Source organism: Peromyscus maniculatus, chromosome 1, assembly GCF_049852395.1.
Source record: "Peromyscus maniculatus bairdii isolate BWxNUB_F1_BW_parent chromosome 1, HU_Pman_BW_mat_3.1, whole genome shotgun sequence".
In the NCBI taxonomy this organism is placed as follows: Eukaryota; Metazoa; Chordata; class Mammalia; order Rodentia; family Cricetidae; genus Peromyscus; species Peromyscus maniculatus.
The window spans coordinates 35,413,993-35,437,487 of NC_134852.1; the positions used below are offsets into that span (position 1 = coordinate 35,413,993).

The 23,495-nt window shown below is 50.8% G+C and overlaps 1 protein-coding gene across 14 annotated transcripts; it reads right to left on the bottom strand.

Annotated features, from left to right (window-relative positions):
• Window positions 1-346: 346 nt before the first annotated feature.
• LOC102917724 (5'-3' exonuclease PLD3) lies at window positions 347-23,459 on the bottom strand. Of its 14 annotated transcripts, none has more exons than XM_076574757.1 (15): window positions 23,311-23,458; window positions 18,506-18,650; window positions 17,684-17,866; window positions 15,630-15,690; window positions 11,964-12,054; window positions 11,775-11,849; window positions 11,540-11,682; window positions 10,942-11,125; window positions 9,515-9,629; window positions 9,311-9,438; window positions 7,227-7,427; window positions 3,466-3,605; window positions 1,943-2,108; window positions 941-1,040; window positions 347-836 (listed from the first exon to the last, which is right to left on the bottom strand). In XM_076574757.1, exons 5-15 carry the CDS (start codon window positions 11,988-11,990, stop codon window positions 649-651), a joined length of 1,467 nt encoding a protein of 488 aa, XP_076430872.1. In that variant the 5' UTR covers window positions 11,991-12,054; window positions 15,630-15,690; window positions 17,684-17,866; window positions 18,506-18,650; window positions 23,311-23,458; the 3' UTR covers window positions 347-648. The 14 variants fall into 14 exon arrangements, with proteins under 14 accessions (XP_076430872.1, XP_042129217.1, XP_076430860.1 ...); XM_042273283.2 differs by having other exon boundaries at window positions 18,502-18,650; XM_076574745.1 differs by lacking the exon at window positions 15,630-15,690 and having other exon boundaries at window positions 18,502-18,650; window positions 23,311-23,459.
• Between the last annotated feature and the right edge of the window lie 36 nt (window positions 23,460-23,495).

The following is a 23,495-nucleotide window of genomic DNA, read 5'->3' on the forward strand; positions in this document are numbered from 1 at the left end:
GTGGAAACGCACTGGTGGGAATAAATTCTGACCTGGCACATGCTCTGTTGTTCAGATCTTCTGGTCTCTCTGTGCCCCCCCCCCTTACGCAATGGCATTTAGCAGTAGTTCTTTCTACATTGCCCTGGAACATGCTCAGTACAACACATGCTGGTTATATGCATGCCCAGCCATGCCTGCCAGTGTGGTCACACGCCGCATGCCCAGCCCATGCCTGCCAGTGTGGTCACACGCTGCATGCCCAGCCCACGCCGGCCTTGCGTGCATTGCATGCTGAGATGTCTCCATTAGAAGTCCGTGCCACCTGCCCCCTAACCAACGAGCCATCTCACACCACTCAGTTAGGTACAGGCTGTACAGACAATTATTTACTTATTATAATCTTGGCCCCTTTGTGGGGGTGGGCCAAAGGTCTGGGCCCAGCATGCACCCCCACTACTTTGGGGCCTGATCCTCCCCCAGCTCTGCTAGGTCCACAGGGGCCAGAGTGTCAGGCCAGCAGAGGTGGAGGTAGCCAGAGGAGCACAGTAGGGAGATTGAGGAGACACAAGGAGGCAGACAGAAGCGAGGGCATGGGGACAAAAACCAGGACCCAGAGCTGAGTCCAAGGGGGCCTGGAAGGCTTTGGCCTGTCCATTGGGCTGGGCCTCAAAGCAGGCGACAGGCATTGCCCACGCTGTCAGCGGAGGTGTCGAGATCATGGCTGTACGGGGATTCCCAGTCTCTCAGGAAAACAGCCTCCAGCTGGCTGCGCAAGCCACCATGCCCGTTCTGCGTCACCAGCAGGGAGGTGCCTGCTGTCTCTGTGAAGTAGCTCCCAGACCAGTTGGAGGTTCCTGGGGACAAGGGGTAGAGTAAGGGTCTGATGGGGTGGCCGGGAGCTAGTGCCCAGGACCTCCTTTCCCTTGATACGCCCATGGTACTGCGTCAGGGCACTCACCAATGTATGTAGCGCGTTCAGTCACCATGTACTTGTTGTGGTTGACACGGGCGTAGGGTATTCGAGCCTGGGCTTCATCCGCAGGGACCACAAACAGTTTCTGCAGGGGAGGGGAGGGGACGGTATGGAGAAGCTCGGGTGCAAGCTGGGGAGCTGTGAGCAGCTTTGGGACGGCAGGGTGGACATGTCAGCGGTGTCTCCAAGGGACCGGGCTGCTTCCCTGGGGTGGGGTGGATCCTTGGACCCAAGCAGCGCCCAGTGCAGCTGGTCCTCAGTAAACACCAGCTGAGGTGGGGCAGGGGTGGGGAGAGACCTACAGTGGCTTGTATTCCCCCCTGAAGCCCCATATCCGATGTCACTTTTCCTAGGGAAAGTCTGTCTTGCCTCTGTCTCTCCTCTTTCTGTCTTAAAGACTTTTACGTTTATGTGTGTGGGTGTGTGTGCCAGGGCCAGAGGAGGACATGAGAGTCCCTGGAGCTAGAGTTACAGGCTATTGTGAGCTGCCAGACATGGGGTGCTGGGAGCCAAAATCTGGTCCTTTGGAAGAGCAGCAAGTGCTGTCAGCCAGAGAGCCATCTCTCCAGTTCCACAGACTGCCATCCCTCCTCGTCCTCTGCACCTGGTTCTTAGACCAGGCCTCACTACATTTCCCAGGCTGGCCTGAATTGATTGTATAGCCAAGGATGACCTTGAACTTCTGATTCTCTTTGCTCTACCTGCTAGGTGCTGGGATTGTAAGTGTGGGCTCACCTCTGGCTTATGAGGTCCTAGAGACTGACCCAAGCCACAGCCCCTCACAAAGTCTTTCTGTGTGTCAGCTTCATGCACCCCTGCCCCTCTCCCTGAGACTCCCCACCTCAGTGACGGACCTTTCTCCGCACTCCCCAAATCCCAGCCAGCCATGGTTCATAGTTTCCCCCGCATGGCTGTACACTCTGGGTCATCCTTGTCACGACCCTTGCGTCCCCAGGACCGTGCAGTGGAAAGGGGCTGGGTTCTTACCACCTGGATGTCAGAGTGGGTGTGGTTGTCACGAAGAGCAGCCAGGGAGAGGAGGAAGGACCGCATGGACGGCTCCGAGTGCCCCCAGCAGCTGATGAGCAAGCGCACTTTGACGCCTCGCTCGTAGGCGGCCCGTCGAAGGCCGTCATCAATGGCTGGCCAGAACCTGAGGTGCAGCAGAGGAGAGGAAGAGGCAGATCTTTCTTTTTAAGTTTTTTCTTTGTTTGTTTGTTTTGGTCTTGTAGACAGGGTTTCTCTGTGTAGCCCTGGCTGTCCTGGAACTCACTCTGCAGACCAGGCTGGCCTCGAACTCAGATTTACCTGCTTCTGCCTCCTGAGTGCTGAGCTTAAAGGCATGTGCCACCACCACCACCCTGGCTTTTTTCTTTTTAATTTTTAAAAATATGTACTTACTGGTTTTTTAAAAATGATTTAATATTGCTTTAACTATGTGTAGCTGTGTCTGCGTGTAGATGTGAGCCTGTGAGTATCATAGAAGACAAAGGCATCAGATGACCTGGGGCTGGAGTTACAAACAGTTGTGAGCCACTTGAGATGGGTGCTGGGAACCAAACTCGGGTCCTCTGAAAGAGCAAGTGCTCTTCCTGCTGAGCCATCTCTCCAGCCTCAAAAGATGTATCCATTTTTATGTTATGTGTACCACCCTAGAAGAGGCAGTTTTAGCTATAGACTTTACCTACAGCTTTGGGGCTCCCAAGCTCTCTTCCTGCATTCTCATATTCCTCACCTCCTGTTCCTGGTTATCGTTTGGACACCCCAAAACTCATCTTCCCATCTTTTGTTTTGAGACAGTTGTACTCTGTAGCCAAGGCTGGTCTCCATCCTCCCACCTCAGTCTTTCTTCCAAAGAATGGGCTTACAGATATGCACCACCATGCCCAATCTCCTCTCATCTCCTGTGTGTGTGTGTGTGTGTGTGTGTGTGTGTGTGTGTGTGTGTGTGTGTTCTCACTGGATTATAGGCAACTGTGAGCCACTTAACACGGATGTTCGGAACAAGGTAGGTGCTGGGAACTGATCGAGCAAGTGTTCTTAACTGGTGAGTGATCTCTCCAGCCTCAGTCCACCTTACTTTTTTAAACAGGGTCTCTTGCTGAATGTGGATCACCCCAATTCAGCTAGGGTGACTGGCCAGTGAGTCTTTGGGATCCACCTGAGATGCATGCCGTCACGCATGCCTCTTATTTGAGGTGTTGGGGGTCCAAATGGGTCCTCTCGCTCGCTCGGCAAGCACTTTACTCAGTGAGCCTTCTTCCCAGCTCTATCTTATCTTCCGACCCCACATTCAATCACCCCTGCCACACCCCTTCTTGGTGACACTCGGGGTGAGCCTGGGGCCTCTAGCACGTTAAATGAGAGCTCTGTCACTGAGATACGGCCCTTGCCTCCATATTCTCTCTTGTATCTGCTCTCCTGCCTGGGCCTCCTGCTTGCTATTGGAGTCCCCTTAGCCCTCTTCCCACAGAAGTTCCCCATCCTGAGCCCTCCCCAGCCCAGAGTACCTGCGGGGATGGGAGAACTCCATGGTGGGCAGGTAGTTCATAACTGCAATGTAGATGAAGCTCCGGGCACTGTCCACCACGTTGAGCAGAGCCTTCAGGTCTGGAGTGCGGCCACTCGGACACAGTGGTGGGGGTGCACTCTGGGGGGTGAGGGGAGAGTCAATACACGTGTCCTGCTGGAGGCAGCATCACAGTGGACCCCAAGTTCGGAACACTCACAATGAACCGGGTGCTATGGAGCTCACTAAAAAACAGTCTCCATGAGAGGAAGGAGAATTACCATTTGTTTTGCGGGTGAGGAAACAGACTCTGGAAGGGTAAGCTACTTGTTTAAGGTCACATGGCCAATCAGTGCGGCTGAGAGTGAAGTGCTGGGCTTCAGAATTCATACTCTCGGATGGTCCTGATCCAGCAGCAATAACGCCACTTTGCTACTTGGAGACTTGCTTTTTTTTTCAGTGTATGTACACATATATGTGTGTATTACATATGTGAATGCATGTGCCGCACTGTGTGAGTGGAAGTCAGAGGACACCCTCGCGCGTTGGTCCTTGCCCCCCATTTTGTTTGAGGCAGTCTCTTTGCCACCATACCTACAGTGGTGTTGGGATTATAGATTTGCATTACTATGCCAGGTTTTTTTTGTTTTGTTTTGTTTTTGAGTTCTGGGGATCTGAACTCAGTCCTCATGCTTCTTCTATAGCAAGTGGTACACTGATCTATTTCCCTAGCTCCTTATGATTTTGTTGTTATTTTATTTTTTAGAGATTTATTTATTTATTATGTATACAGTGTTCTGCCTGCATGTATCCCTGCAGGCCAGAAGAGGGAGCCAGATCTTATTACAGATGGTTGTGAGCCGCCATGTGGTTGCTGGGAATTGAACTCAGGACCTTTGGAAGAGCAAGCAGCCAGTGCTCTTAACCTCTGAGCCATCTCTCCAGCCCCTGTTATTTTATTTTTTTGTTGGTTGGTTAGTTAGTTGGTTTATTGGGGATAGGATCTCATGCAGTCCAATTGGTCTGTAATTTACTATGTAGCCAGAATAACTTTTTATTTTAAGATTTATTTATTACGTATACAGTGTTCTGCCTGCATGTACGCCTGCAGGCCTGAAGAAGGCACCAGATCTCATTACAGATGGTTGTGAGCCACCGTGTGGTTGCTGGGAATTGAACTCAGGACCTCTGGAAGAACAGCCAGTGCTCTTAACCTCTGAGCCATCTCTCCAGCCCACCAGAATAACTTTGAACTCCTGATCCTCCTGCCTCCACTCTTCCTGGTGCTAGAATTACAGGCAGGTGCAAGTTCAACTGGCTAGGGACAGGGTTTTAGTGCCACCTCCAGGCAACTGATTTGGAGATCTATTCTGTCACATGCAACCCTGACCAGGCAATTCTGCATGTGTCAGGGGTCACAACGGGCCCTTTGCTCGGGTCCCGAGGAAACTGCAACTTTAAAAATAGAAGTGCCATGGAAGAAGGAAGTGTTCATCTCTATGGAAGACTATCGTTACAAAGGGCACCAAAGATCATGTCTCCCTGCATCCATGATTCATGAGCCTCCACCATGACTTTGGGCTCGATGACTTGCTCAAGGGGAAACACAGAAAGCCCCGCATGGCCTTCCTCAACTGAAAAATGTGGCAATAGCTAAAATCGGCAGTGTTTTGTCTATCATGCTCAATAACTGTCCCACGAAAGAGTCAACACATGGTGGCAAGTCTGCCTACAATCCGTCACTCAGGAGGCTGAGGCAGGAGGATCAAGAGATGGGTGTAAGTTTGGGCTACACAGATCTGTTCCAAAAGAAAAAGATGTGGGCACTCTTGTAATGCTGATGTTTGGGAAGTAGAAGCAGGCGTGTCAGAAGTTCAGGGCTAGCCTCAGCTAAGTACGGAGTTCCAGGGTAGCCTGAGTTATAGAATTATTTGATCTTGCTTCCAGAAACCAAAAAAAGGGGGGGGGGTAGGGGAGGCTGTGGCTCAGTGGTTAAGAGTGTGTGCCTTGTTCTTGCAGAGGATTGGAGTTCAGCTCCCAGCACCCACACAGGACAGCTTACAAACCTCTGTAACTTCAGCTTCAGGGAAAGCCAATGTCTCTGGCCTCCACGGGCACCCTCACTCACGTGTACATATATCACATGCACACATATTAAATAAAGTATTTTTGAAAAATAATAGTTGGGAGGTGGTGGTGCATGCCTTTAATCCCAGTACCCAGGAGGCAAAGGCAGGAGGATCTCTGTGAGTTCAAGGCTAGCCTGGTCTACAGACAGGACAGCCAGGGCTACACAGAGAAACCCTGTATCAGTGGTTATCTTCCTTAATCATTCTCTACTTTTTTTTTTTAAATAATGAGACAGGGTCTCACTATGTAGCCCTGACTGGCCTGGCCACTAGGTAGGTCAGACTGGTCTAGAATTCACAGAGATCTTCCTGCTTCTGCCTCCTGAGTGCTGGGATTAAAAGTGGACACCACCTTATTTCTGACACAGGATCTTTCATTGAACCAGAACTTAAAGATCTGGATAGGTGGCTGGCCAGAGAACTCCCAGACTCTGCCTCCCCAGGGCTGGGAATGCAGATGCATGCTGCTGTGCCTGGTGTAGGGATTTGAACTCAGGTCCTTAGGCTTGTACGGCAAACACTTAGCCACTGAGCCATCTCCTCAGCTTGTGTCTAGTTTTAATTTATTTAAATCGAAATAGCTGGGATATAGCCCTGTGGTAGACCTTCTGCTAGCATGTGTAGGGTCCTGGCTTCCATTTCCAGTACTGGAAAAAGAAGAAGAAGAAGGAGGAGGAGGAGGAGGAGGAGGGGGAGGAGGAGGAGGAGGAGGAGGAGGAGGAGGAGGAGGAGGAGGAAGAAGAAGAAGAAGAAGAAGAAGAAGAAGAAGAAGAAGAAGAAGAAGAAGAAGAAGAAGAAGAAAGAAGAAAGAAGAAGAAGCCGGGCGGTGGTGGAGCACGCCTAAGAAGAAGAAGAAGAAGAAGAAGAAGAAGAAGAAGAAGAAGAAGAAGAAGAAGAAGAAGAAGAAGAAGAAGAAGAAGAAGAAGAAGAAGAAGAAGAAGAAGAAGAAGAAGAAGAAGAAAGAAGAAAGAAGAAGAAGCCGGGCGGTGGTGGAGCACGCCTATAATCCCAGCACTCGGGAGGCAGAAGCAGGCGGATCTCTGTGAGTTCGAGGCCAGCTTGGGCTACAGAGCTTGTCCAGGACAGGCTCCAAAGCTACAGAGAAACCCTGTCTTGAAAAACCAAAAAGAAAGAAAGAAAAGAAGAAGAAGACTGGCTGTGGTGGCCCATGTTTGAAGTTCAGCACTCAGAAGGCAAAGGCAGGAAGATTTCTGTGAGTTCCAGGCTAGCCAGTGAGTGCTATGCAGTGAGACCCTGTCTCAAAAAACAACCCCCCCAAAGTCGTTCAAGGCCATCCTCAGGTACATAGCTCAAGGCCAGCGTGGGCTGCACGAGACTCTATCTCAAGCTAAGTAAATAAACAAATGGAAAGAGCTACCTGTGGCTGATTTAGACATCACCAAGGGCTTGGGGTTTCCGAGCCCACGTGTACCTCACACAGACGGTGGAAATGCCAGGACACCCATTTTCCAGATGAATCCCGTGCTAAGGGAGCTTGGGACACAGCCGAAGCTTTTGACAAAGCACAGTGGTGACCCAGGGTGAAATCCAGACCTCCCTCCCCAACAATCACCAGGCAGGTCTGGATGGAGGCCGCAAGTGATGACGTGAAGACCCGTTTCCCCCAACTTACCGCCAGGTAGGCCAGAGCTGGGGTGCCATTGAGACAGATCTCCATTGGTGTCTCTTGATTGTAGCGGGTGTCAAAGGGCCGTGGCCAGGTTGAAGGGATGGAGCTACCCGCCTGGCCCAGGAACCAGTAGGCCTCAAAAATCTTGGTCAGGTCTCGAGCGAGGCAGCTGCAGTTGTACATGACCACTCCCAGTTCCTTGACCTGTGGGAGAGCAATGTGGAGCCTGGGAATGCTGGCCTGGAGCTCACAGATGGCATGTCCTGTCTGCTGCCTTAGCCAAAGCCTCTCGATCTTTTCCTGTACCTAAAACCTCCGCTCTGAAAACCAACATCCTAGACCTTAAATATGTAGCTCTAAACTTGACTTATGTTTTGAAGAAACATTCAGTTATTGCAAAGTTCCAGGGTTTTTATTTTCTTGTGGCACTGGGTATTGGAACTAGGGCCTTACACTACCACTGAGTCACACCCCAGCCCCTCACTGGGGGATTCTAGGCAGGGGCTCTACTACTGAGCCACACCCCAGCCCCTCACTGGGGGATTCTAGGCAGGGGCTCTACTACTGAGCCACACCCCAGCCCCTCACTGGGGGATTCTAGGCAGGGGCTCTACCACTGAGCCACACCCCCAGCCCCTCACTGGGGGATTCTAGACAGGGGCTCTACCACTGAGCCACACTCCCAGCCCCTCACTGGGGAATTCTAGGCAGGGGTTCTACCACTGAGCCACACCCCAGCCCCTCACTGGGGATTCTAGGCAGGGGTTCTACCACTGAGCCACATCCCAGCCCCTCACTCAGGGATTCTAGACAGGTTCTTTACCTCTGCAGTCCATCCCCTGCTCATTAAAAAAAAAAAAAAAAAAAAAAAAAACTTTTTGAGACAAGGTCTCACTAAGTTATCCTGGCTGGTCCTGAACTTTCAATCATCCTGCCTCAGACTCCCAAGGATCTTGGATGACAGGCCTGAAGCATTAGGTCCTATGAGCTGTGTGTTTCCCGAAACTTTGCAAGCCTGTGGCTTCTGCCCTATGCCAGCCAGGTCCAGCGGACTCAGGTGTTGTCTCCCCAGACTGTGCCAGCATTCCCCTGGGCTCCCGACAGGCTCCGCTGGGGGGGGGGGGGGGATAGGCACATAGGAATACTGTGTCTTCAGCGTGTCCCTGCATAGTTGTTGAGACTAGGAGCCTGGGGCAGCATCTGCTGGGGTGAATTAGAGTCATGTCTGTTCTGCCTCCTACACACTCCTGCCTGAGTCAGCCCCTCTTGTGCGGGTCCCTACTGATGCTCCAGGCAGACTAGTCGTGTTTCTTTGGGGACCCTTCCCTAAGACCCCAGGTTGGGTCCAATGTCTCCTTTAGACCGCTACAGTCAGTCCACTGTGTTCCCCCTATTCCAACCTTGAGCTCTGCCTGTGCCGCCTCATTCCACCCTAGATCCTCTGCCTCAGTTTCCCCATTCTATGCTTGGCCACCCTGCCCTTGCCACCTTCCAGCCTCACCTCCATGCTCCTGCCCGTGCCTCCTCCCATCTGCTTTCATCTCCACGTCATCTCAGTTGACCCTCTATCTGCCAACACCCCCATCTTGCCCTGACCCTCTGTATCTCCACCCCATGTTGGATCCTCTGCCTGGTCCCCCATTTTGTACCTGATCTTTGCTTACACCCACCCCCACCCGTGACCCTCTGCCTGCACCCCCATCCCACCCTGACACTGCCTGTGCCGCCCACCATCTCAACTCACCCCAGCCTCTGTTTCTTCCCCATCCTGGCCCTGAGCTCTTGAAGCTGTGCTACCTGGTGACAGGCAGGCTCCACACTGAATTGCACATCCAGGAAACCTACCTGTTACCCCCAGATTCCCAGAGTCCCCCAGTTCAGAGATGGGCTTCAAACACACACAAGGAACATACAATGAAGGCCAGGTAAGTGGACAGGACCTCCGGTGCTCTGTGTCCTGGCGGCTGCCAACAGGACTCAGGGCAAACCCTAAACTACTGCAGGACCAAGGCAGTGGAGGGCTGGACCACAGGATGGATAGGGAGGATCAGGAGGAGAGAATGAAGGCGGGCAGAGTACGCACAGACCTGGGTCAGCGAGCGCCAGTCCATGTTGGCACTGCCCAGGTAAAAGTGGGTCTGATCCACCACCCAGAACTTGGTGTGCAGGACGCCATGGGTCAGCTTCTGCATGTCCACCATGCGGACCTGGGCACCTGTGAGCACAGGGGCAGCAGTCAGGGGCCAGCTTGGGCGGCCCCAGGCCTGCCACCCTTGCTGTTGCTAGCTCACCACTCTGTAGCAGGGACTGCAGATCACCCAGAGGTCCATTGGGTTTGCTCACGGCGATGCGAACCTTTACGCCTCGGGGTGCCAGAGCCTGGAGCTGCTGGAGAACCTCTTCACCCTGTGGGAGACAGCTGCTGAGGGCCTGGGCCAGCCAGTGCTCCAATATTAAGGTTAAGAACGAATAGGCTTTACTTAAACCTTACATTGGAGGATTCACAGATGACAATACTGAAACCCTTCGTCTTTCTTGGTGTGTGTGTGGTGCTGGGGATGGAACTCAGAGCCCTGCACGTGACAGGCAAGTGCTCCACTCCAGTATTACCTACACACTCCCCTTTGTGTATATGTGTGTGTATGCATGTACACATACATGCGGATGTCAGAGAACAACTATCCGGAGTCAGTTCTCTCCTTCGACCGTGGGTTCCTGGGATTGAACTCAGGTTGTCAGGTCCGTGTGGCTATCTGAGCTACCTGCTGAGCTACCCTACCAGCCCTCACTTTTCTATTTCACTGAAAGTATTGAACACAGAGTCTCTTTAAGTTCCTCGGGCTGACCACAAACTTGATTTGAAGCTGTAGCAGGATTTACACTTGAGATTCTCCTGCGTCAGCCTCCGAGTAGCTGGGACTATCCGCCCACACCACAAGGCCCAGCTGCCTAAGTGTTGGGATTCCAGACCAGAACTCTCATGCCAGGCTTAACAACCACGTCTTTTTTTTTTTTTTTTTTTTTTGAGGGGGGTGGGTTGTGAGACAGGGTTTCTCTCTGTAGCCCTGGCTGTCCTGGATCACGCTCTGAAGACCAAGCTGGCCTCGAACTCACAGAAATCCACCTGCCCCTGCCTCCCGAGTGCTGGGATTAAAGGTGTGTACCACCACTGCCAAGACTATAACAATCATATCTTAACAGTAAACACTCAGAAAGCGCTGAGTCTGTACCAGGCACTGGACTAAGTTTGCACAGGTTAGCCCACTGCATCCTTACAGGAGCTCAGCAGGGGAGCAGTATGCTGTTTGCAATTTTCAGATACGATATGGGAGGAGAGAGGACCTGCCTAAGGTCACACACTGCAAGGGTGGTGGCAGCCTGGCTTGGGCTGGGCTAGAACTTGTTCCTTCTTTGTGTGATGGATTCAGGGTGACATCTGCGAGCCTAATCCATCATAACCAAAGTCACTCCTTGACATTCAGAGGCCTCCAGATAATCAAGACACAAACCACCACTCTTAGTTCAGAAGGTTGTCCGAAGACAGCTGTTACTAAACATCTGTGTACAGTTAGCCTGTAAGACTCTCCCACCTGTCTCCAGGGCGGCAGGAAGTCCCTCCCACTCCTTCTCCATTGCGACCATTCCCACAGCCATTCCCACAGCCAGCTGGTAGTTGGGAGGTGCGGGAGGGCTGGGTGGGAAGAGAGGCTTTGGGTACCTGCTGGGCAGAGGGCTCTTGCGTGTGGGTGTCATTGTTGGTGAGGGTCCAGTAGAAGGATGCGATGTCCAGGCTGCTGTGAGCACCGGCGAGGAGGCCCAACCAGGCCTGGCTAGTGGAGGGGTTGCTCGTGGTGGCATTGGGGAACTCCAGACCCTCAGGGATGCTCTCCACCAGCACTGCTCTGAAGGTATGGAGGACAGCTGTCAGCCATAGGGGGCCAGAGATGATAGGTTGGGATAGAAAGGCTCTGCTGGTCCCCAGATATGGATGGAAGTCTGGTGTGTGTGTGTGTGTGTGTGTGTGTGTGTGTGTGTGTGTGTGGCTGGTCTATCTAGAGGTGTGGGAGGGATATGTGTGTATTCACAGATGTAGATGAGAGATGCTGCCCATGTGTTCACAGACCTGTATAAAGGATGATGACGCTGTGGCTGCCATGGAAACAGCAAGGGAGGGGTGAGTGGGCATGGACGTGGGCACACACAGCCCCCTCATCACAGCGCATGGTGCACCAAAGCGCATGGTGCTCTTGCAGGCTTAAGTGTCCCTGGGCTGGCAGGACCCCTCCCATCCACCATCCAGCTCCCCTTCCACTTACTCGCAGGGGTCATAGCAGGGGGCTGGGCGCTGGTTGGGTCCAAATAGATGCAAGTCCCCGTATTCCCATAGAAACAGCTGAGTCATCAGGGCACCAAAGCCCACCACTGCCAGGATAAGGACCAGCAGGACCCAGCGGGCTTTCTGTGGGCGAGGGGAAGGGAGCTGTCAGCCTACACAAGGCTGGCCACCCCAACAGTCTCTGAGAAAGTTCAAGGGGAGCAGCTTACTCCTACCTTCTCCGCTGCCTTCCATGCCTCGATTTCATTCACGGGCAGTTCTCCGGCAGGCTCCTCAACAGGGACCTTCAGCTGTGGGATCAAGAAGGGGTGACGGGGAAGTGGGAGTCATAGGATGGTTTGGTCCAGGGTCTCCTGCCCTTCAAAACACCCAGCCCGTCCCCGCTAGGCATCCCATCCTCCTACCTCCTGGTACATCAGTTTAGGCTTCATATTGCCCGGCAGCTGGGAGAGGGCAGAGCCGAGGCGGCAAGGTGGGTGTGTCAGGGACTGGAAACTGGGAAAAACAAAAATCAGGCACTGTGTGGGGCGGTCTGAGCTTTCAGGGACATCGCAGCAAGTGGATGCTCTTGGGCTTATGAGATCCACTAAAACCCTCTATCCGAAGATCACGGGGGCCCTTGGCCCTGTGCCCATCACCCCAAAAGGAGGAAGCTGGTCACTGGTCAGCAGGGATGTTGAAATCCCTGAAGGTCCAACGCCTCTTTTTTTTTTCCCCCGCCTCTCCGGTGCCATCATCCTGCCGCCTTTCAAAGCCTCCAGCTTGTCGGTCTTTAGCACCCACGTTGTTCCCCATCAGCACCCCTTTTTGTTCCCTGCTGAGCTCGAATCTAGGTAATTCCAAAAAGACATTTCTAGTTGGGGGCCCGTGGAGCCCCGAATCTTTGTGCCTGGTTCTTCTCAGTCTTGGGGTGACTCACGGAATGTTCCAGGTCTGCCTATTCCCAGGTACACCTACCTGACCAGACACCTGAGGCTCACAGCCCAGGGCCATCGCGGCCTCCCGTTCCCCACACCCCAGGCCCCCTCCCTAATATGACCCCAGCCTTACTCTGGCGGCGGCGGCAGCGACCTCGGTGGGGCCCCAGCTTCTGCTGAAGCAGCTGAGTAGGGGCGGGAGGGAGGAGGCGGGGCCTCCGCGGATCACGCCCACTGCAGCGGGGAGTCTGCGCAGTGCGCGCAACAGCCCGCTTTCCCCGCTGCGGGAAGGGGGAAGGGGGCGGTCCCCAGCAACCTGGTCTAGCTTGCGGGGGTGGGGTGGGGTGAGAGCACAGGGTTGCGGGGTGAGTTTCGCCTCGCGCCACCCCTGTCCCACCATACCCCGAGAGAGACCGAAAAGTCAGAGAAAAAGGAATTCTCACCCTTTTTCTGATCTACAAATGTGAGTTTTTGTACCATGGGCACCTAGTGAAAAACAAGATTAATCTTGAAGACGCTCAGAAGATAAAATGGGGAGTTCAAGGTTGAATAATGTTAACTCAAAGGGAAGGGTAAGCTCAGCAGAAGACAGTCCACGCGATGGGATGGGAGAACGGACGCTGATGGCCACAGAGGTTTTTTTGGTCGTCTGTTGGGACGACGGTATTTTTTTTTAAGTCAATTGATATTTTTAGAGATTTAAAAAAAAAAAAAAAAAGCTTTCTGGATCCCACATTCTATCCAAGCATGATTTAAAAAAAAATTTTTCTAATGTTACTTTTTATTTAAGCCTTTTGAGATAGGACCTGGTAGAGCCCAGGCTGATGTTAATTGGATTTAAAGCTAGGGAAATAAACAGGTGGTCCCTTCTCTCCACCTAGCCAGCCCCAAACACAGGAAGTGACAGGGACAGAGCTTGCATTGCTATTGAGACGCACAGCCCGTGGTTACCTCCAAGGGATGACCCTCTTTCTTGGTCTGTGTATGTGTGTTATTGACCTTCAAATCCCAGACGCTGCAAAAGCCCTACCAAGGGGCTACATCCCCAGCCGGCTTTCTCATTAATTAACTTTTGGGGTGGATGGTGAGTGGTTTTACACAAGGTCTCATACTGTGGATCAGGCTGGTCTGTGACTCACTGTATACCTAGACTGGCCTTTTAGCAAGCCTATCTGAGTTTCCCAAGTCCTGGTATAGCTGAGGCAGGAGGATATCAACCAAGTCCAGGCCAGCCTGGGCTGCAGAGTGAGACAGTCTCAGAAAAGAAAAACAAGCTGGGCGTTTTTTTTCTGTCCCTGTCACTTCCTGTGTGTTTGGGGCTGGCTAGGTGGAGAGAAGGGACCACCTGTTTATTTCCCTAGCTTTAAATCCAATTAACATCAGCCTGGGCTCTATCAGATCCCGTCTCAAAAGACCTAAATAAAAAGTAACATTAAAAAAGGTTTTTTTTTGTTTTTGTTTTTGTTTTTGTTTTTTTTTTTTTTTTTTTTTTTTTTTTTTTTTAAATCCTGCTTAGATAGAATGTGGGACACACACAGGCAGATTTCTTGTGCAGATCTGTTGTGAATTCGAGGCCACCCTGGTCTACAGTGTGAGTTCCAGGACAGCCAGGGATACACAGAGAAACCCTGTCTAAAAAAATAAAATAATAAAAATAAAATAAATAAATAAAAAGGAAAGAAAGAAAAACCAGGCTCCAAAAACCAGCAAGCAAGGGCAAGTGCCAGGGTTCTCTGAGGCTGGGGGAAGAACCCACAGAAGCAGAAGACAGCAGCCTTGGAGTGGGTGAACTACAGGGTGGGGGATGGGAGGAGAAGTCAAGGTTTGACTTTTATGATTTCTGAAGGCTTTGATGAGAAAGCCGATTTTATTGAAGAACACAAAGTCGGAAATGGGGTGTGAAGGCACAAGTCTGTCATCCTAGCACCTGGGAGGTGCAAGCAGGATTCACCAGTTGAAGGTCATGAACTTAGCTACAAAGAGAGTTTGAGACAGACCTGATCTCTAGCTGGAGAGATGGGCCAGCGGTTAAGAACAAACTCTGCTTTACAGAGGACCTGAGTTGGGTTCTCAGCCCCAACAGGAGCAGCTCACACAGGTAACTCCATCTCCAGGGAAGCCGATGCTCTTTTATGGTCATGACATATATACACACATACATAAAAATATTTTTTTTTTGAGACAGGGTTTCTCCATGTAGCCCTGGCTGTCCTGGAACTCATTCTGTAGACTAGATTGTCCTGGAACGCACAGAGATCCCCCTGCCCCTGCCTCCTGAATTCTGGCATTAAAGGCATTCGCCACCGCCACAACCTGGCATAAATAAATCTTTTTAAAAATTAATTTAGCAGGCCATGGTGGCACACACCTGTCATTCTAGCACTCTCTAGTGTGAGGCAAGAGGACTGTTGAGATTTGAGGCCAGCATGGGCTACAGACCCTGTATCAAACAACTAATTGTTAAATCAGTTTAAATGCTATTTTTAATTTCTTTAAAAATTTTTTTTAGGGCTGGAGAGATGGCTCAGAGGTTAAGAGCACTGACTGCTCTTCCAGAGGTCCTGAGTTCAATTCCCAGCAACCACATGGTGGCTCACAACCATCTGTAATGAGATCTGGTGCCCTCTTCTGGCCTACAGTCATACGTGCTGTATACTTAATAAGTAAATAAATAAATCTTTAAAAAAATTTTTTTTTTACTACATTTATTCTGTGTATGCCATGACACTCACGTGGAGGTCAGAGGGCATCCTGCAAGAGTCAGTTCCCTATCTGCCAGTAGGACCAGCCGACTGAATTCAGGCGATCAGGCTCACCGACAAAAGCCTTTATTCACTGAGCTATCCCGCCAGCCCAAATGCTCATAATTTCTGTAGAAACTGAAGTGTAATTTGGCTCACGATCCTGGTTGGGGTGTTCCTTCTCCCCATCCCTAGCCTCCAGACATCGGTGGACTCAGATGGAGCAAGAGTCAGACCCACCCTGGGGGGCACGTAGGCCATAACAAGAGTATGGCAGTCAGAAGCTGGTATTCCTCCATGGCCTGTGCCACCTGTATGCAGGCATTCCCAAGGCCCCAGCACAATCAACCCAGCTGATCCTCCTGCTCAGTTTCCTCTTATACATGGGGTGCACCTCAGCCAGGAAACATACCTTCTTCCTGTCCACAGCTCCTTGGCCTGTGGTCCTGTCTGTTCAGGTGTGACACCACCATCTGCAGACAAAGAGGAAGCAAAACTGGCTGGGCTTTTTTCAAAAAAAAAATTTATTTATTTTATGTGTATAGGTGTTGGCCTACATGTGTGTCTGTGTACCATATATATGCCTGGTGCCTGCCCAAGGAGGCCTGAAGAAGGCATCAGATCCCTTGGAAATGGAGTTACAGATGGTTATAAGCTGCCATGTGGGTGCTGGGAACTGAACCCGAGTCTCCAGCCCTGGCTGGGCTCTTGAGATAGATGCCGGGTTTCGGCCATGTGCCACCACTGCCCGGCCAGTCTTGGCTTTTCTGAACATAGCTGGCCTCATTTCCAAAGCAGGTATTGTAGTGAATAATGTTCTGTCTATGACCTTGAAACGCTACCCCCAGAGATGCAGCAGGTAACTGTCCCACCTACCTGTGACATTGAAGTACCTGCCCCTGGGGCGTGGCTACCCTAAGACCTGAGACAAGGCGTGCTGTAGGTTGCTCTCGTCTCTTGTCACTCTTGTCACTCCCTCGTGGGACTTGGGGGCTGCGACAGTCTCAGGAGGAAGAACAGTGTGGGACCGTGCCTTACCTTTCCAGGACCCTGTGACAATTCCTCTGTTCTATCTTGTGAGTTTTCCTTTCTTAATAAATCCCTTTGCCCTTTAAGCAGACTCTGGATTTCTCGCTTTGAGGGATCATCTTATGTCTGGGATTAAGGGATGTATGAATGTTAAATGGGCAAGCCCTAGGCTCTGGGCTCAAGACTTGAAACCTGGGAAAAGCGGCTGCTTTCTGCGAGACTCACATCCATTCTTCTCTTTTCTTTTCCATTTGAGATAGGGCCTCTCTACCTAGCACTGGCTCTCCTGGAACTCAGAGATCTCTGCTTCCTGAGTGTTGGGATTAAAGGTGTTAGTTACCATGCCAGGTGCCAGGTACACTGATTTTTTTTTTTTTGAGACAGGGTTTCTCTGTGTAGTTTCGGAGCCTGTCCTGGATCTCACTCTGTGCCCAGGCTGGCCTCGAACTCACAGAGATCCGCCTGGCTCTGCCTCCTAAGTGCTGGGATTAAAGGTGTGCGCCACCGCTGCCCAGTTACACTGAGTCTCTTTGAGACAGTGTCTCTACTATGTAGTCCTTGAACTTTTCTTTCTTCCCTTCCTTTCTTTTCTTGTGCCAGGGATGAAGCCAGGGCCTTGTGCTTTCAGAGGGCCATTAAGCCCATCTCTACTTTCTAGGTTGTTGGGATACCCCTGGCTCTGGCTCCTTCTCATCCATTCTCTCGGTCTCTCTCCAGTCTTGCTAGGTAGCCCTGGCTAGCCTGGAACTCACTGTGCAGACCAGGCTGGCCTTGATCCTCTTGCCTCTGCCTCCAGACAGCCGGGACCACAGGAGTGCCACCCACCACATTTCTTTTTGGTTTTGTCTTTTGAGACCAAGTCTGACTAGGTAGCCCAGCCTGACCTGGAGTTCACTATGTAGATCAGATTGTTCGGGGACTCAAAAGGGATCTGCCTGCCTCCATCTCCTGAGCATTGGAATTAAAGGTATGTTTGTATGTTTTCTAATTTAAAAGTTACATTTATTTATTTATTTAGTTAGTTAGTTAGTTATTGTGTGTGTTTGGTCTGAGGAACCAGTTACATAGGTCCAGAACAGCATCGGGAGTGATAAGTACTTCTGAACTCTAAACTATCAAAACTCTAAACTATCCCACTCCTGCTCAGCACCTTCTAAGGCACCCCACTGCCCTCTGGTACAAACCTTCTCACCATGTCCTGGAGGGACCGGTCTGTACCCTGTGGACCACTAGCCAGTACTACCGCTTCAGTTCCCCTCTCTGAGTCCGCATCCTTGTCTCCAAGTTCTCTAGGTCCCCTCAACTCCAGCTCTGCACGCTGCATGGCCTAGGTGTCCCCATAGACCTTCCACCCACCATGACTCCAGGTCGTCTATCACTCCTAAATCCGTTCCTTTTTGTCTTGTCTTTTCCATTTAATTTGGGACAGGATCTCACCATATAACCCAGGCTGGTCTTGAACTCGAGGTGTTCCTTGCTGGCATTAAAGGTGTCTAGGTTCCTGTTTCAAGGGCACTGGTGATTGAGGTGACATATGCTTGTAATCCCAGCTCTTAGAAGGCAGAGGCAGGAGAATCAGGAGTTGAAGGAGTCTGAGGTTCACCTGGGCCTTATGAGATCCTGTCTCAAAAAACAGAGGGGAAATGTGTTGTAGTTAGGTGTTACGGCTTATGCCTGTCATCCTAGCGCTTGGGAAGTGGGAGAAGGAAGATCAGGAGTTCAGGGTCTTTTCTTTCTTTTTCTTTTGGCTACACAGTGAGTTCAAGGATACCTTGGGCTACTCAAGAGAGACCCTGCCTCAATAAAACCAAGAGAGAGAGAGAGAGAGAGAGAGAGAGAGAGAAGTTGATCTGACCATTCTACCTAGCTTTCTTTTTTGTTTTTGTACAAGGTTTCTCTGTTTAGCCTTGGCTGTCCTGCAACTCTATAGACCAGGGTGGCCTATTCTCAAAGATCCACTTACCTCTACCTCCCAAGTGCTGGAATTAAAGGCGTGTGACGCCGCCGCCGCCGCCGCCGCCGCCGCCGCCGCCGCCGCCACCACCACCACCACCACCTTCTATCTAGTTTTCAATGTCTTCAATTCCTAGCCTGTCACCTCTTCCTTCAGTCCTGGGACTTGCGCCAGACCCCATGTATAGCTACTTGGGCCCCTGAGAATCTGGTCTTAGCTTTGAACTGGCCTTATCCATCAGGCTTCCCACTCCAGCCACCTCCCCAGGATCCCGCTCTTCATCAACCTTCCAATCCCCTACCTGCCTGAATTTGTTCTTCTGTTCAAAAGCTCCGTGGCTCCCTCAGGTCCTCAGAACAAAGTCCCAGCTATTTCCTGTAGCCCCAGGGCCTTGAATGATCTTTGAATGATTATTTGCTCACCATTCTTCATACCTCAGCCACACAGTTCCTTGAAAGAGATTACACATTTAGCTTTTGGGTTCCCCACCCCATGCCTCCCCATCCTATCCCCAATTCTCTACCCGGCCTTCCTGTATCTTAGCTCCCTCCTCTAGGGGCTGCCCCTGCCTGCAGATGGCTCCCTTACTCCTGCAGAGCTGTGAGCCCTATGGGCTGTTGTAGTCACCCCTGTGCCCCAGCACCTAGGCATGGAAGCAGCAGTATATGCCACATATGCAGGTCATCCATCTAGTTATGAAACTAAATCTACCCATTGATGAGCTTTATTCTAGAAACAGTACAAAATGCTGTAATCCCAGCACCTGGGAGGCTAAGGCAGGAGGATCACAAGTTCCAGGCCAGTCTGGATTACAGAGTGAGACCTTTTCTGAAAAAAAAAAAAAACAAAATGAAAACCAGAGACTGGAGAGATGGTTCCGTGGGCAAGTGTGTAAGCTGCACACACTTAAGCCTAAGGATCTGTGTCTGAATCCCCAGCAGCCACATAAAAAGCTAGGTGTGGCACCTGTAACCCTAGCACTGGAGAGGCAGAGAGAGAGCAGGGCTGCTGGGCGAGAGACCTTGTCTCAAGAGAACAAGGCAGACAGTGATGAAGGAGGCCACAGATGATGTCCTTCTTTGGCCTCTGAGCATGTGCACACATTTGCAAATACCACCCACTGAGCATGTACACACACACACACACACACACACACACACACACACACACACACACACACACTTTTTTTTGACAAGGTCTCTCTATGTAGCCCTGGCTGTCCTGGAACTCACTATATAGCCCAGGCTGGTCTGGGACCTACTATGTAGCTGAGGATGGAGGATGACCTTGAACTCCAGATCCTCCTGTCTCCATCTCCTAAGGGATGGCAGGGGTTAGAGGTGTTTGACATCGTACCAGGCTCTGAAACTACAAGACGACCATGCAGTCTGTGTTCCCTTCTAACCTATCAAATACTTTCCTTACTCATTTACTTATTGTCCTTATGCCAACCAGACCATAGACCCCCATAAAATCAAGGAGTCTTTGTGTTCTGTTCTGGTCACTTATCCATCTGTTCCCAATGCCTGGCACAATGGTGGGCACACAGCAAATCCTAAGGAAATACGTTGAACAGATAACTTGTACTTTCTTTTCTTTTCTTCTTCTTTAGCATTTTAAGGGTTTCACATAGCCCAGGCTGACCTCAAACTCACGAGGTAGCAAAAGATGACAGTGAACTCCTGATCTTGCCTCAAGCTCCTAAATGCTGATTAGAGGTGTGAGTCACCACGCCCGGCTTACCCTATGTTTTCATCCCCATACTGCAGGTGTGTTAACCTAGGCACAGCAGGGAATACACAGTGTTAGGTCATACAGCTATTTAGTTACTAACAGCACAACCAAGGAAGGCTATCTGTGGTGGCGCACACCTTTAAGCCTAGCATTTGGGAGGCAGAAGCAGACAGATCTCTGAGAGTTCCAGGCCAGCCTGGTCTACATAGAGAGTTCCAGGCTAGCCAGGACTCCACAGTGAGATGCTGTTTCAAAGTACAATGAAAAAACCCAAACCAAAGAGTAATGGAGCCAGTGTGTTCCAGCCCAGACTCACATGGCTAATTAGTATAAAATAATGCCTGAGCCAGACCCTATGTGTTGGCATGTATCTGTAATCTCAGCACTAGGAAACTGGAGGCAGGAGGATCAGAAGTTCAAGGTCATTCTCCTCAATTACACAGTAAGTTCAAGGCCAGCCTATACTACATGAGACATCTCAACACTGATCCCCTCCCCCCCAAAAAAATCATTGCATAAGACAAGTCTAAGCTACCTCTCCACATGGTGACTCATCACTACAGAAGTTTGAATTTTGTTTGTTTGGAGATAAGGTCTCACTCTATAGTTTTGGCTGTCCTGGAGCTCCCTACATAGACCAAGCTGGTGTTGAACTCTAGACATCTCAGTTTCCTTAGTGTTGGGACTAAAAACATGTATCACCATGCCCAGTTCACTGCTGAGGTCCTGCTTCATGTCTCTGCTTGCAGTCCCCCATTCTAGAAGTCCAGGGAGAACTAGGTCTAAACAGCCTACCCAACCCCCCTCAGTTTCCACAGCGCTAGGACCTGCTCTCACTGTGGGCCATGAGGGTCACACAATCCAACAGAATAGAGAGGCTAAGTACAGAAGCAAGCTGGCTGATAGTTCACAGGCCAGCGTTTTGGGTCCATGACTATGAAGTTGCAGAGGTCACTGCAACATGGCGATCCTAGGGTGGTGTGGCAGTGGTGGCAGAGCGGGGTCAATGGACACACTGACATTATAGGACAATGAGCACAGGCCAGGCTAGGGGAGAGTGCAGTGTGTGTGTGTGTGTGTGCATGTGTGGATGGACACACTGACATTATAGGACAATGAGCGCAGGCCAGGCTAGGGGGGAGTGCAGTGTGTGTGTGTGTGTGTGTGTGTGTGTGTGTGTGTGTGTATGTGTGTGTGTGTGTATGTGTGTGTGTAAGCCAGAGGTCAATGTCAAGTGTTTTCCCCTATTCTTCAATTATTATTTGAATTATTATTATTAATAATATATAATACACACAACTATATTATATATAATTATAATTGTGTAATATACAATTAATACACAATATACTATGTTAATAATAATTATTATTGAATTATTTTGGATGGGGTCTTACTTGGTAGCTCTGGCTGGCCCACAACTTGCTATAGCTATATAGCTCAGGGTGGCTTGGAACTCAGAGCTCTCCCTGCCTCTGAGTGCTGGGATTAAAAGCATGTGCCACCATGCCTGACTCATCTTTCATTTTCTGAGACAGTATCTCTGAACCTTGGGCTCACTGATTCAACAAGTCTAGCTGGCCAGTAAGACTGAAGAATCTGGTGCTGCAAACATGGCTTAGCATAGTACTGGCCACTCTCCCAGAGGACCTGGATTCATTTCCCACACTCACTTGGCAGCTCACAACCATCCAGGATTGCAGATATGTGCCACCACATCTGATTTTTTACCTGAGAGCAAGGGATTCAAACTCAGATCCTCATGCTTACACCCAAGCGCTACCCACAGATCCATCTCCCCAGGCCCATGCCATGCAATACAGTGATGACAGTCATGGATGAGGGCCACATGGTCAGTAACAAAGTGGCAACGTTAGCCCAAATGCCACAGTAAATGAACAGTGTTACAGGAACAAGTTATTAGGGCTGGGCATCTTGGCCAGTGCCTATAGGTAGAGGCAAGAGGATCTTTGGCTATACATGGAATTCAAAGCCGGCCTAAAGCCAGGCAAGACTCAACAAACAATTGAACAAAAGAACAGGTGCTCAGACTCTTCACACGTCTCCCTGGTAAGAGTGTCTCTACGTGCTTTTGTTGTTTGATGGAGTCTCATGTAGCCCAGGTTGGCCTCAAACTTGTTATGTACCCGAGGATGACCATGAAATCCTGATTCTTTTCTTTACCTCCTAAGCACTGGGTTTATAGACACACAAACCTGTTGGCCACTGTGTGCATTTTACAGAAGGGGAAGCAGGGATTGGAGAAGCATGATTTGGTGGCCAGGGTTACCCACAAGTTTAGGGGTGAAATCGAGACCCTGGCGTACCCTAGGCTTTAATACCACACTGTGGAAATATGTAGAGCATGTACCTATGGGAGGAGAAAGCTGTAAGGCTGGGTGGCTACTTGTGGGGAACGCTGGAGTCATGACATACAGAGGGCAATTGTCAGGACCACTGGTGTTAGGGGAGAGATGGAGACAGTTAATATGGTAATGATTGGTATGATGAGATTTAGGGCAAACGAGGGTTTTGTGAAGGAGAAATGATAAAAGAGATGTGTGGGTGACTGACTAGACAATGATGACAGAGATTGGCTCAGCATGCCTGTAATCCCTGCCCTCAGGAACCTGAGCAAATGGATCAAAATTTCAAGGCCAGAGCTGGGTGGTGGCGGCGGCGGCGGCGGCGGCGGCGGCGGCGGCGGCGGCGGCGGCGGCGGCGCACGCCTTTAATCCCAGCACTCGGGAGGCAGAGCCTGGTGGATCTCTGTGAGTTCGAGGCCAGCCTGGTCTACAGAGCAAGATCCAGGACAGGCACCAAAACTACACAGAGAAACCCTGTCTCAAAAAAAAAAAAAAAATTCCAGGCCAGTCTGGTGAATTTCAGGCCAGTTTGGGTTACAATGGGACACTGTCACATAAATAGAGAAAACTGCAATCTAGGGCCAATCAGGCCTGAAGGGGAATGAAAACGAGTAAAAAGGGTGATGGGCTGGAGGTGGCTCAGCACTTAAAAGCACTTGTTGCTCTTCCAGAGGACCCGAGTTAGAAAGTCAGTACCCAGGTCTGGCGGCTCACAACCATTTGTAACTACAAATTCGGGGAATCTGACATCTTCTAATCTCCTCGGGCAACTGCAGTCACAGATACACAAATAATTTTAAACAACAAAAAAATGTTTTCTAAAGGGGGGCGATGTAAGGAAGGTCATGGCGACAGAAGGGGGTGGTGGTGACGCTTTGGGTGGGATCTGACTTGAGAAGGAATGGGGGCGCACATACGTGGGCAAAGGACGACATAGGAAAGGTGCATTGCAGCCGAGAGGGTGACCCAGGGAAGGCAGCAGAGGCGTCGCGCCCCGCATCGCACGGTACCTGCACTCCACGGCTTCTACTCCAGAGCCCGGCCCCGCCTTCCTGCCCACCTGTGCGCAGGCGCACTCGGGCGAGGCCGCGGCCAGGGCGGGGGCCCAGCGCTGAGCGTGTTTGATTGGCGGCGCTCTTTGGGAGTTCAGGGACCGGGAGAGGGGAGGAGCCCGGGCGGTGTGTGCCGTCACGTG

Excerpts from the sequence above, each read along its gene's own strand:
- LOC102917724 (XM_076574743.1), bottom strand. The coding sequence starts at position 23,248 with ATGCACCTTTCCTATGTCGTCCTTTGCCCAC. Across the intron at positions 11,850-11,963 it reads CTAAACTGATGTACCAGGAG|CTGAAGGTCCCTGTTGAGGA; the intron begins GTAGGAGGATGG and ends TTGATCCCACAG. Across the intron at positions 837-940 it reads TGAACGCGCTACATACATTG|GAACCTCCAACTGGTCTGGG; the intron begins GTGAGTGCCCTG and ends CCTTGTCCCCAG.